Source organism: Carcharhinus amblyrhynchos, chromosome 26 (genome assembly GCF_965287045.1).
Source record: "Carcharhinus amblyrhynchos chromosome 26, sCarAmb.v2.hapA, whole genome shotgun sequence".
Classification (NCBI taxonomy): Eukaryota; Metazoa; Chordata; class Chondrichthyes; order Carcharhiniformes; family Carcharhinidae; genus Carcharhinus; species Carcharhinus amblyrhynchos.
In genome coordinates, this window is record NC_137349.1 from 20,402,092 (window position 1) to 20,414,844 (window position 12,753).

Genomic DNA, 12,753 nt, shown 5'->3' on the forward strand with positions numbered 1-12,753 from the left:
GAGAGGCAAAGACAAACTCAGCTGCACATGACAGCGAGCAAGGACCAAGTTAACATTGACCAATTAAATTAGTGAATTAAATTCAAACCAAATGGTACAATTGACAAAAGAGGTGCTTTTTTTAAAAGTGCAATACTAATTTTTATTATTTTGAAGCAATTATGTTGCAGTTTTTCTCCATAGTGAAGTGGATGCTCGGACAGTAAGTAAATTCAAGGAGGAATTAGACAGAATTTTAATTGATAATGAGTTGAAGGGTTATGGGAAGAAGGCAGGAAAATGGGAATGAGGAGCATATCAGCCACATCAAATGGCGGAGCAGACTCGATGGCCTAATTCTGCTCCTATATATTATGAACTTATAAGTTTCTTTTTGTAATTCTGTTGTCACCTACATTCACACATCTGCTATAACAGAAGCTGTGAGTCCAGCAATAAAAACAGAAAATGTTGTGGAAACTCAGCAGGTCCGGCAGCATCTTTAGAGAGAGGAAGAGAGTTCAGCTTTCTAGTCCATATAATTCTTCTTCAGAGCCTTTTCTTCAGTGCGTACAGTATGTTGGTGACATTTTTTGAGTGCTTGACAGACTGCTGTTTGACACAGACCTGTCTGTACCTAATAATGATAGAATAAAAGAGACGTGGTGGTTTATTAGAGCACTAACAATTTAGATAGATGGGTCGTTCAGATCTAACTCCGTGGCGAATTCCTCTAATGTTAAAATTGAAATTCTGAACTTTAGAAATGAAATTCAGTCCAGCTTAATTCCTGATTCTGATAACTTATTTGATTTAATATTAACATTGTTTAGCTCGGGTGAAAGCCAGCTTTTAGAGCGCCTTATGCCTTCGTGGTCGCTCTGCGATGAAGGCCGGAGAACTAAAGTGAAATGGGGTCGATCAGTTCCAATGGGGAGGGTTAAACTATCTTTGGGAGTGCACCCTAACTGCACCAATGTGATCGCCTGGCCAAGTTGCAACACAAAAGACTTTGGAGGCGGAGTGACCATCCGGCTGGGGCGGCAGGGGGAGCTGTTGTGACACTGCTGGAGTGTTGACTGAGAGGGTCAGGCAAAATGTAAGACTGGGGATGTCAGCTGAAAATGCTGCTTAATACCGCTTCAAGGGGTAGTAAACATTCCACGCCCCACTACTGTCATTCTTTACCTTAAACTCACACCCATTTAAAACAGAAATCAATCATTAATGGGTCATCAACATTATCACAATGGAATCCTGTTTTACTCTGCAACATAGGTGGCTTTCTTTGAATGTTTTACAATTTACTGAGTCAGGTTACTGTCTAAATCGTACAATTTGAAGCAAAATCTGTATTTTTTAAAAAATATTTTCAGTAATATCTGATCTGGAAATATATACAGATATTTGAAATGCAAATAACTGGAAATTGCCACATTTCTATAGAATTATTGTCAGAAACGAAACATCAAACAAAAGGAATGGTATTTGTTGCTGGATAGTTTCTGCGCTGCTAATTTTCAAATCACTAAAATAGCGAATCCAGCATCAATGTTGTTATCAAAATAATTTCGGAGTGTTTCGCCGATTTCACTGACAATTTAGATAGATGGGATCGTTCAGGTCTAACTCCGTGGCAAATCCCTCTAATGTTAAAATTGAAATTCTGAACTTTAGGATTGAAATTCAGTCCAGGTTAATTCCTGATGTTCCCCAGTAAGGATTTGACCATGCATCCTCTGGCTGCATTCACAGTGCTTCATTCCGACACATTAAATAAAAATATTTTTAAGAAAAAAGATTAATGAAACCTCAAACGCTATGATCTCGCTTTTTAAAAAACAATCTTTGTTTGAAACTCAAAGAAACGAAATTATTATTATTTTTAAACAGTTGTGGATGAAATGCGCTAATTTGAATAAGAAGTTGCGGTACACAATAGAGAGAGGCTATTTATTAGGGGCGCCTGAACAGAATTAAAATGTTAGTTGTCCCGTATCACTTTAATCTCTGTGCCTGTCAAGTAGTCGTTTTCAATTGCTGTGGTCATTTAGAAATCTAATAAGGCAATTTTATAATATCTGCGGATAATATATAAAGATAGATAGAGAATCGGTTTGGGGACATTTCACAAAATGAGGTAGATTTTGTATAAATTTTCGGAAGGATGATTTTACCACTTTGTTCTTAAACGGAGCTGGGATCAGGTCGGTTTACATTCTCTCTTCAACAGAAAATGCTTTCAAAAAATAATTTTCATGTAATTTGGATTTAATAACACGCTGCTTTTTAATTCTCAGAGCCACACGCCTCCTCTAAGAAGACACTTGAATGAACACTTCACGGCAAGTGAAATTTCTACACATCACCAACCATCCCAAAGTGGGAGATGAGGGTTTCTCGTTGTCTCGTCCGACAGGCCTGAAATGATGTTATATAGACTTTTGTTTTAACCTGGAGCGTAACAAGCTTTGGACTGTCTGCTCGCTGTGGGGGGTTTAGAATAAAATAATTCGGTCCATTCTGTCTCAACTGGAGTCGGGATTAAACTAAAAAGCAAAGTTATCTGCACTGTTTGGCTACAGACAAGTCTACAAACAAAAACACACAACGCGGAAATGGCCCCAAGCTTTGGGTTGTAATTACAAATCGATTTAAAATGCACTGTTCCCCTTTCTAACCACAGAAATTGGTGGCTGCTTTCTGGAATATCTCATCCTTATTAAGGCGGCCTGGTGAAATATTAGCTATCTAATCTCAAAGTAGAACAGAGAATGGGTTGTTTCTTTTTAACTACACCATTGTTTGGGGGGATGGGGGTGCACACCTAGAATGTGCAAATATGTAATAATTATTTCGTCTACGTTCCCTGCCAGGGTGTCGCTGGTTTCAGTTTGGAGGTTGGTTTAGAAAGATGTCTCTCACTGGCGGCCATCACATGCTTCAGAAAATTAATAAAAAATCGACGCATATGATGTGAAGGGAGGGAGAGGCAGGCTCAGCCCTCGCCGGATAATGGAGACAATCCCTTTAGATGAGACGTGGGCCGCTAATTGATTTCCAGTGTGTTTAGATCAGGACTAATCCTAATGCGGACGATATGATAAATGTCCCAGTTAAACTCTGTCGAAGTGAGGGTTTGAGCGAATAGCGCAGGTCGCACCGGATGGAGGAGATTGTCTTAAATTGGAACCTCAATGCAGATTTTCTGTTCCTTTCATAAATTTAAGCCAGGAATTTCTTATCTCAAGAGGGTGGTGAAGTTTTTTTTAACCGCAGAGGGCTGTAGAGTCTGGGTCATTCCAGGCTAAGATAGACAGATTTTGTTTTATTCAGTAAGGGAATCAAACTCTGACCAAGGGGCGTTCAAGAACCAATTATTGGTTCTATTCATAGAATTATAGAATCCCTCCATTGCAGAAGGAGGCCATTCGGCCTACCGAGTCTGCACTGACCACAATCCCACCCCAGGCCTTATCCCCACAACCCCAGGCATTTACCCGAGCTAGTCCTCCTATGCTAAGTGGCATGGTCAATCCACCTAACCGGACACATCTTTGGACTGTGGGAGGAAACCGGAGCACCGGGAGTAAACCCAGGCAGACACTCTATCCGCAGATGCTGTCAGGCCAACTGAGATTTTCCAGCATTTTCGCCTTTTCGTCTAGATTCCGGCATCCGCAGTGTTTTGATTTTTATCTTCGTAAATGGAGGGGGAAGAGGATAAGGCGGGGAAAGTGGAGTTAAGGATGATCACATCAGATCAGTCATGATCTCATTGAATGGCACAGCAGACTGAATGGGCCGAATGGCCTTCTTCCTGTCCTGTGGTCTATTTGTTTTAAGCAATAGCAAGGATTGTGAAATACACTGCTAGGGTTCAGCGCTACAACACTAAAAGCCAATACTTTGCCAGAATGCCATTATGTTACCAATGGCACATTAAAAACGGGAGCGTTATTTTAGCTTGCAGACATATCAGGATTCTGTTGTGTTTTGGTCCAGTTTAAATATTACTCCCTGCATTGTGCAGAGCAATAACTAGGTGTGAATTAATGATGTTTAACTGCGGTGTGTCAAAACATGAATCCCTCTGTGTTCATCAATCTGGGATGTACAGTATTGTGGTGGCGTAGGCTTTCCATGGTGTCCTTTGACGGAATTCCAATTCCAGTTATGAATGTTGTTTAGCTTAACTATTACTATTACTGTTTAAATGTTGTCTCGTTTATCTTAACTCTCCCTTCCATCCTGGCTTGTCTTTTGATGGTCGGTAATGAGGAATCTCATTTGACACTCGCTCACCCACCAGATTGGAGAGGTACAAGTTGCAGAGTGAGTGAGGGAAAGCTAAGGTGGCTCCCATTTCTTTTAGAGAGATAGCCTTTTGCAGGAGCGGCCAGGGTTGGGGGGGAAGGGGGGCAGCAGTCTTCCACAATACCCGTTTGTGATTAATTTTGCTCTTATTTTCACTCAGTATTGACTGGCCAACCCCGAGATGGTTGGTTAAGATTGGTTAACTTGATAGAAAATGACTGTCCGCAGTATTCACATCCCAAATTGCAAAGTGGATTGTGTCTAAAAATAAAGGTTAGGAACAATTGCTCGCTCGGTTTTATTTCGCCACAGCAAGAAGCAATTTGTACTCAATAAACAGTTTTTCACGTCCTTGTCTTTGCGGATTTCCCCCTCGAATATAATCGGGGCTGGAATCTAAATGCTAACAATGCGGTTGAAATGCACCTTCTACAGCACAAACCGCCTCCAATCGGTGCTGTAGCGATTACAGCGAGGGCTTGTTTGCCTGAGGAATGCGGTTCATGCGGATTCCCTGTGTTGGAGGAATTCTCGCCCCATTCCCTTTCTCCCACCCTCGTCCTGACATCCCACACTTACAGGCAGCGCTCCGTTCCACATACTTAACAAAAAATAAAAGATTTTCCATTTGCACCTTGCTGCTGCAACAAAAGGCAAATATGAAATTTTAACAAATGGGATTTTAACGAGTTTCGCGCGGCTTTTCCGTTCTGCTGAACAGAATCAGTTTGGGTACCGCAGCTTAATATTTGATCACAATTTAATACAAGCCGCAATGCCCTCCGCTTGCAATTGACTTTAAAAAAAATCCGTCCGTTTTTAACCTTAAGAAATGTCCAGCAGAATGTAATCTCACCCACATTCCGATGCCAGTCGTTAATAACAATGCGATCGTATGACAACCTTCTGTTATTATTGTCGAAATGGCAATACAAAACCATCAGCATTTAGATGTAGCTGTTTACGATGGGGTTCCTAACCGTTATCAGCGCCAGGTTAAGGCGTATAGTACACATATACCATTATCTCTCAAAATACAATACCCGAATTCCAACCCAAATATATTTCAATCTTCGAAACTACATGAAGTGTTCAGCGAGAAATCCCCTGCAAACTGCCACGGAAACTCCGCGCGGTTACAAAATACACAGTCGGATATTTAAGAATGGGCGAGTCTAATCTTAAGCAGTTAAATTGTTAAATCGTACACTTTGCCCTGTCAATTATTAAATCTTCGAGTATTATCAGCAACGACATTACAATCTAACCACCTCCCCAACAATCTAATCGTGCACTAATATCCCTAGCCACCGTAGCTTTACAAATAATTAACGCGATTTATTTTCTTCAAGCGGGCTCTCTGAGTGTCAAACTGGCCCTTGTGACTTACACTTTCCCAATTTATTGCAAACCAAACACCACTGCCCGTGCAGGCGGGGAGGTGGCGAGGAGATTTGAACGGATGGCGACCGTATTCAGACAGTAGGAAACAAATGTGTATATATATGTATGTGTGTGTTTTTTTCTCTCTCTCTCCAACGCAGAGAAACTCAGCTAAGACAGTCTTTTTTTTATCTGTTCCTTGTGTGTTACTATTTAACTTTCGTTACGGACCAGCCCGACTTACACCAGACTGCTCCAAATCCAACAATTTAAAACGAGATAACGAGAGCTCTCCAAAGCGACCTTTGTATCAAATTCCAAAGCTCTCCCAGGTGCCGTGTCTTGATAAGAGTCGGGCAAACCCCATTAATGAATTGACAATTTCAATTTGCTTCCTTTTCACTTCAGCTTCACTTAAATAATAATAATAACAGAGCCACATCCAGCGGATGTGGGCTTTTAAAAACTATTTTACCAGTACACGGTGCGTGTCAATGTCATTGAATCATTCTAGCGAGTTTATGAAATCTATTATCCCAACGGAAGGAGTATCAGAAATCCGGACAACTAATAGACAAAGAATCCCAGGAAATATAAGCAGCGTCTTAAATGTTGTGTTTTTTTTAAGAAAAAACATTATTCAGGCAGCCCAAACATGAAGGATAGAAAGCGATTCACGTTGTATGGGAGATCGATATGCAAAGTGGGCGTTACTTGGATACATGAATATGCTTATTCCTATATATATACATATCTGTAAATATAAAGCTTAAAAGGTCAGATCGACTTCTTTATTTAAATGCGTTTATTTTTTTGGTTAGATGTGGCTTTTCTCGACATTTATCCCAATCACCACCCCTCGATTTACACCGGCGTTTATTCTTTTTTATCAGAGCAATTTTAGCTCCCCGCAATAACCCTCATCTTGCTCTAACATCTCTCAACAAATGGTTGATAGGTTGTCAAAAATAGTTATTGATTGGGTCTCTTTTTAACTACTGTTGAAACTTCATCAATCGCAGGCGTGTAATCGAAAAACCAAAAGACTCCAGTTTTTTTATGTGAGGTGGTTGCTGTGGGGGTGAGGAGAAGGGGGAGTTGATTTTTCCCTGGGTTGTTGTGATAACCGTTACTCAGGCTGGATGCCCTTGGCCCTTTACAGAACTATCCATTGGCACACTCTGTGTAAAAGCGTCAGGGAGAGATTTTCTTTTTGGTACGGTGGTGTCTAATGATCTTTCTGAGTTTGGCTGGAGGTGTGATACATCAGCTGCAAGTCCAATTTCCTCATTAGGAGAAACCAGGATCTCTGGAAAAGCCGCTTGTGAAGATCTGGTCAGGGGAGGAAAAGGGTTAGGTAGCTGCAGTTTAGCGGCAGGCTTGAATTCGTTTCATTGGAACAATAGAGATGTGGTGGGAGAGGAGAATTGACTGCAGTGGGCATCGCTCCTTCTGTAGAAAGCTCAGCCAAGGTGATTTGGGATTACGGCTCTTTGATCACATTTGCGAGCTGCGTGTCTCCCAGTTGCAAAGACAGAGCTGGTGTGTAATCAATATGGACTCAGTTCAAAATGCACAAAACCATCTTTGGCCGCCTTCTCGCCCTTTCTCCCCTATTGCAGCAATCCTATCATTAAATAGATGATATTTACCAATCCTGCCCCCGACACAAAAACCCCGAAAAATAGGGCAGCTTTAACGCTGTAGAACCTTCGTGAACGGTAACTATTCGATGGTGCTAATCGATAATAATATCACGTTTACAGATACCCCATCATTCGTGTGCCATACATGTATGAACTGTATGGGAGTCTGCATATGTAATTGATTTGATTAGTGTGTAAGTGGTAAATGATAGATTCACTTTTTGGGCGGAGAATTTGCAGACTTGCTGGAGATATTGTTTAAGCATGCCACTTTCCAAAAGATCACAGCAAGGTTCAGCGGTAACTAATATGTATAAATAGCCTGGTCTGTGACCTGTGTTCCTATATACATGGGACTATATATACAGTGTAAACATCTTCATACCACTCCACGTTTAGGTGTGTGTTTCATCAACATTAATCATGGGGGAAAAATAATGCATTATCTTTAAACCAGTGTTAAAGGGAGGTTACAAACGATGCAGATACTGCTGTAGACACGGATATCAGTTCATTTTGTTTCAAAGTGGTACCATGCCCGCCACTCATACGAGTGTTACCGTTCCACACGCGAACACCGCGTTAGGATCCTTTAAATAATTGATTGTTAATCTCCAGTCCGCAGACAGGGCATAAGAAAGTGAAGTGGGAAGGGTGAGATTCGTATGCAAATACCATTTCAGCGTCCGGCAGCATGTTTATTGATCGGGTATTTGCCGACTCACACAAGCACATCAGAAATGGAGGGTTCAGTTTAATGGCAGCGTCTGCTTTGTGAAGTGTCCTGACCCTCAAATCTGTACAGGCAACACATTCGGAGTACCTGAAAATGTGCCCCATCTCTTCAATGCTTCTTTAGGAGGGCCATTTAGAGAGTTGACCCCACCTCCCCCCAAAACACAATCATTTTAACCCTCTTGTGTGTTATCTATCGGAATGGATGCGTGGCTAAATCTGTTGCTAATGGTGATAAGATATTTGCGTAGATGCAATCTTAGCCAAACGTGCAGCAAAACTGCTGCTAAAAGCAGAACGAGTCAAATCAAACCAATTGCGATGAGACTCTCCCGGATACACCTTGTGTCCTTCGTGAACCTGGAACATTAAATCCCAAAAGAAAGGAATTTTGGAGAGACGCTGATTGCCTGAACAAGAATGGCATTTCGCAAATCTTTCGAATTGATGTGGGATATTCAGATCTACAATTGGCAAACGCTACTGTCAACATCAAGCCAGCGTCTGAGATGCCATGAGAAAATGCCTGGCCTTTTTTAAACCACTGTTTTGAGATATACGATTGCTCCGGCGACGATTTCTCGCATATCGTCCTTTTTTGCCTTTTTACAACCCTAATGGAAAGTCGTGTTGCTGAACGCATCGAACCCTCCTCCCCCTCCCCCCACCCGCACTCCCCGAGATGTCCCAATCATTGCTATTAAACATGCAAATAGCTATTACATCTAGAGTATCATAGACGGCCGCTGTATCTTCGCTTGTGACTGTGCCTTTCTCCCCCTGCAATTTTCGCCCTCTAGAACATTATCCAGCCGTGTGCTGCCGCTTCAAAATATTTGAACAACCCGAAAAATCGATTCCTTTGACTGTGATGAATTCCGAATTGTAATTCGAAGCTATTGATTTTGTGGTTTCGAACGCGAACAATTCTGTCTCCCCCCCCCCTTACCCCTATAGCAAAGAAATCCTGGCTCGCTTTCCTTTCCATATTCATATCTTAATCTCACTAACACAATTGTGCCGGAATTCTCGAATCCCTTTGTGATCACGTGAAACAACACATTCCCCAAATAGGAAATCAACCATTATTCCAGTCCAAGTAATGAGTCGAAAAGAAATATATAAATATTTGTAAGTTGCAAAAGGCTGGTGTCTGATTGGAGTGTGGGGGTTGCAGGGATTGTGGAGATAACAAAGAATCTTGAAGCCGGGATATCCATAAAGCAAATCGTGACAATGCATCATCGTCCAAGCCAATGAAAAAAAAAATCCTGGCAAGCTATATGCACACCACAAATTTAGCATAGTGGTTAGGCTAAATGATGGCACAGAAGATTTATTGCCATTTAATCGAAGATCTCAAAATGTTGTATCAGACTTGCCAAGTTTCACCAGCTCTGCACTAACCACCTGAAACTGAAAAGCTTTATTTAATGTTGCAATTTGCAAAATATCGCCATTCAGTTGCTAGATTTTGTATTCCTGTCAGAAATGTAGTTCAAAACATTCCCATTTCACCTCCACGTCTTGCTAAATCCACTAGCAGTTGGGTCTATTGTGCTAATTTGTCCCGACTCTCCCATACTACATTTTGGAACAGAAATAAAACACAAACGCTCGATTGAGTTTAACAACAGAGACACTTAAAAAGCCAATTCAGGATAGTTTAAATCTTTATTTATCAGAGTCTTGTAAAACCAATGCAATCTGCATTACATTAACTGCTTTTCAATAGCGCATTGACTGTAACTAAAAGATGCCTCGATTCGCACCTAATTAAGGGGCAGGTAAATTGTGGGGCCCGTGCTGCCACATGGATTATACACCTGAAGACACTTCTGCACCCGAACATGGCCGTGCTTCTGTCTAAGGAGGAGAGGAGGCGGCTGAAATGTGTCGGAGAGGGTCCAATAGACGGTGGGTGCACCAGTACATTGTCACAATGACCACGCTAGATGGCCCACAACTCATTTTAAAAGACCATTAAAACATGCACTCTATTCAATTCTGGGAGTGAATCGTATACAGCACAAACGCTATCGAATAGAAATGGGGTATTTCATATAAGGCATATGGAGCAATTGTCCATCAGCAATATTACTTCAGTTCAAAAATTTTCACGCTATTTTCTGTCCAGTGATAAAATGTCACCACTACTTCTAAAAGGAAAACACAGCTGGGGAAATGGACACAATCCCTTTCATTATGAATAACCTAATCTGCTGGAAACAAATTTGCTATTTGCTCATCAATACAAATCATCTAATGGACAGACCAAGTCCCTCAATTTAGGGACATGGAAGAGAACAGAGATTCCATACAAATTGTGTTTTTCTTGCGCGACAGTGGCAATGTTTGAACCATCTACCTCCATTAGGTGAATCTATTTCTGTATCAAATAACTATTGCCGTATTTACATAAACTAACCATGGGGGAAGGGAGGAGAAAAGGACAATAATGGGAAAACCCTGGGGATCCTGTCAGAAAATAAGGAGTGTGAGGGGAATTGAAAACAGTAAATGTCTGTGTGTGTATGCAGTTCACACACTCTCTCACACACATGCACACACATATACACAGATACACACATACACATACTAATACACTCACTGATACACACTCTCTCACTGATACACACACACGCACTGATACATACACACACACTGATACAAACACACACTCGCACACTGATACACACACACTAGTACACACACACGCTCAAATACATACTGATACACACATTGGTACACATACATGCACATACTGATACACACACACACGCTGTCACATAGGCACACACTCACACAGACACACACTCACACAGACATACAAACACACAGGCACACACACTCTCTCACACACAAATACTTACACGGGCACACACACATCCACACACAGACACACTCTGTCACACAGACACAAGCTCACATTCTCTATCTTTCTCTCTCTCCCTTATCTCTCTTTCACACATACGTACAGGTACATACACACACACGTTCACACATATACAGACACATATAGGCACACAGACACATTCGCAGAGACAATCACACACATAAACAACGAAGTCACACAGACACATACACACAATGCCAAACAGACAAATGACAATGCCAAAGAAATACAAAGCGACAACTAAAATAAGGGGATATGTTAGTGTACAGAGGTTGTGGCACACTAAATCATTTCCTTCGTTTAACATGAAGGGAAGTCATTCATTATTCGACGCAAAGTTTTCAATATCTGCTCTGTTGTCGTGTCTTAAGTTGGAATGGTGTATATAGATGTGTATGTTTGTATATTAAAACACAGGCATATAAAGAGAGTAACTGAAGCTGTGTGTACTATCCGTCCTACCTGCAAGCCTCAGGGCAGACATTCTTTGGAATTCAGGTTCCTGAAGCCACTTCCACATCCTCCTGAAGGTCTCCCGGCCGGATTTGAGCTTACTCCAGGGTTTGGGGTTCCTCAGCAGGTCTGACAGGGTCCCCTGCGACCTGCACAGAATTCGCTGTGCAAAAATGGCCTGGGGGATGCTGTAGCGCTTGAGCTCGGCTGTGATCCTCTGGGCCACCTCCTTGGTGTTGATCTCCTCCACTTGGTTGGAGCCGCTGCCCTGAGATCCGGAGACGGACGCCTGGCGGTCGCGCTCGGAGGACAGCATGGAGCCGTTCGTCTGTCCGTGGTGGTGGCTGTGGTGGTGCATCCCGTTGAGATGGGCCATCATCCCGGCTCCCGGGGCCGCCAGCCCCCTGGCGAGGTGCTCGTCGCCCCTGGAGAGCATGGCAGCGTGCGAGTCGAAGCCATTGGGGGAGAGCATCTTCTCGTTGGCCATGTGTCCGCCGTAAGGAGTCAGGGGCTGCTGAGAGTTGTGCAAAGTGCCCAGTCCATTGGAGAGAGGCGACAGTGGCTGGCCCATGCTCGCCATGTCCTTGTGGTAAGGGCTGTAGAGGTTGCCCATGGAGGGCAAGCCCCTCTCGTCTCGCATGAGGGTGAAGCTGCCGCTGACATTGCCGGGGAGTCTCTGGTGGGGGTGATGGTGATGATGGTGATGGTGGTGAGGGTGGTGGAATTTCTCGGACACGGTGGAGATGGGCGGCAGGTGCTGGAGGGGGGTCAGGGTGGTGTAAGTGCTGCTGAGACTCATGCCAGGGGGGCTCTCGCAGGACATGCTCATGGCGGGGTGCAGGGGGCCGGACAGGCTGTGATCCGGCCGGTAATCGCCTCCCTCCAGGATGGAAGCCATGCTGGACACCATGGCAGGCCGGCCGTGCGAGCTGAGGTTACGGTGGGAAGGCTGGCGACTGTGGGAAGTGTTCATCAGCTCGCTGGATTGGCTCACTCCGTGGATATTCCCAATATTCTCCATTGTAAGCTCCATGGTGGCTGCACTGGTCAGGCATCAATACCTAGTCACCCGTTCGATCGAGCATCTTGTAGCCTCGGTGCTAGGGCTTTGGCTCGGATCGCCTGTGTGACTGATGTGCTGCTTCCAGGGCTGATGTTGAACGGCTGCAGACTGGGGAGAGACAGAGGGAGCCAGAGGATCAGTGCGCAATCTCACATCCAACCTTGACGTCAGCAGACCCACATCTCATTACTAAATTTCCGGAGATTTTTTTTTCCTCCCTCTATTTCCACCCCCCCCCCCCCCCACCAAAACGGCAAATTTCAGATCAAACAATGCATCAG

General features: G+C 43.2%; 1 protein-coding gene across 2 annotated transcripts in view; it reads right to left on the minus strand.

Moving 5' to 3' along the window:
* onecut3b (one cut homeobox 3b) overlaps positions 1 to 12,544 on the minus strand; it is a 108,877-nt gene extending 96,333 nt beyond the window's left edge. For both annotated transcript variants that reach the window (XM_080212708.1, XM_080212709.1), the window contains exon 1: positions 11,419 to 12,544. In XM_080212708.1, coding sequence (XP_080068834.1) covers positions 11,419 to 12,442 — 1,024 coding nt within the window. In that variant the 5' untranslated portion in view covers positions 12,443 to 12,544. The remainder of the gene's footprint in view (positions 1 to 11,418) is intronic.
* Between the last annotated feature and the right edge of the window lie 209 nt (positions 12,545 to 12,753).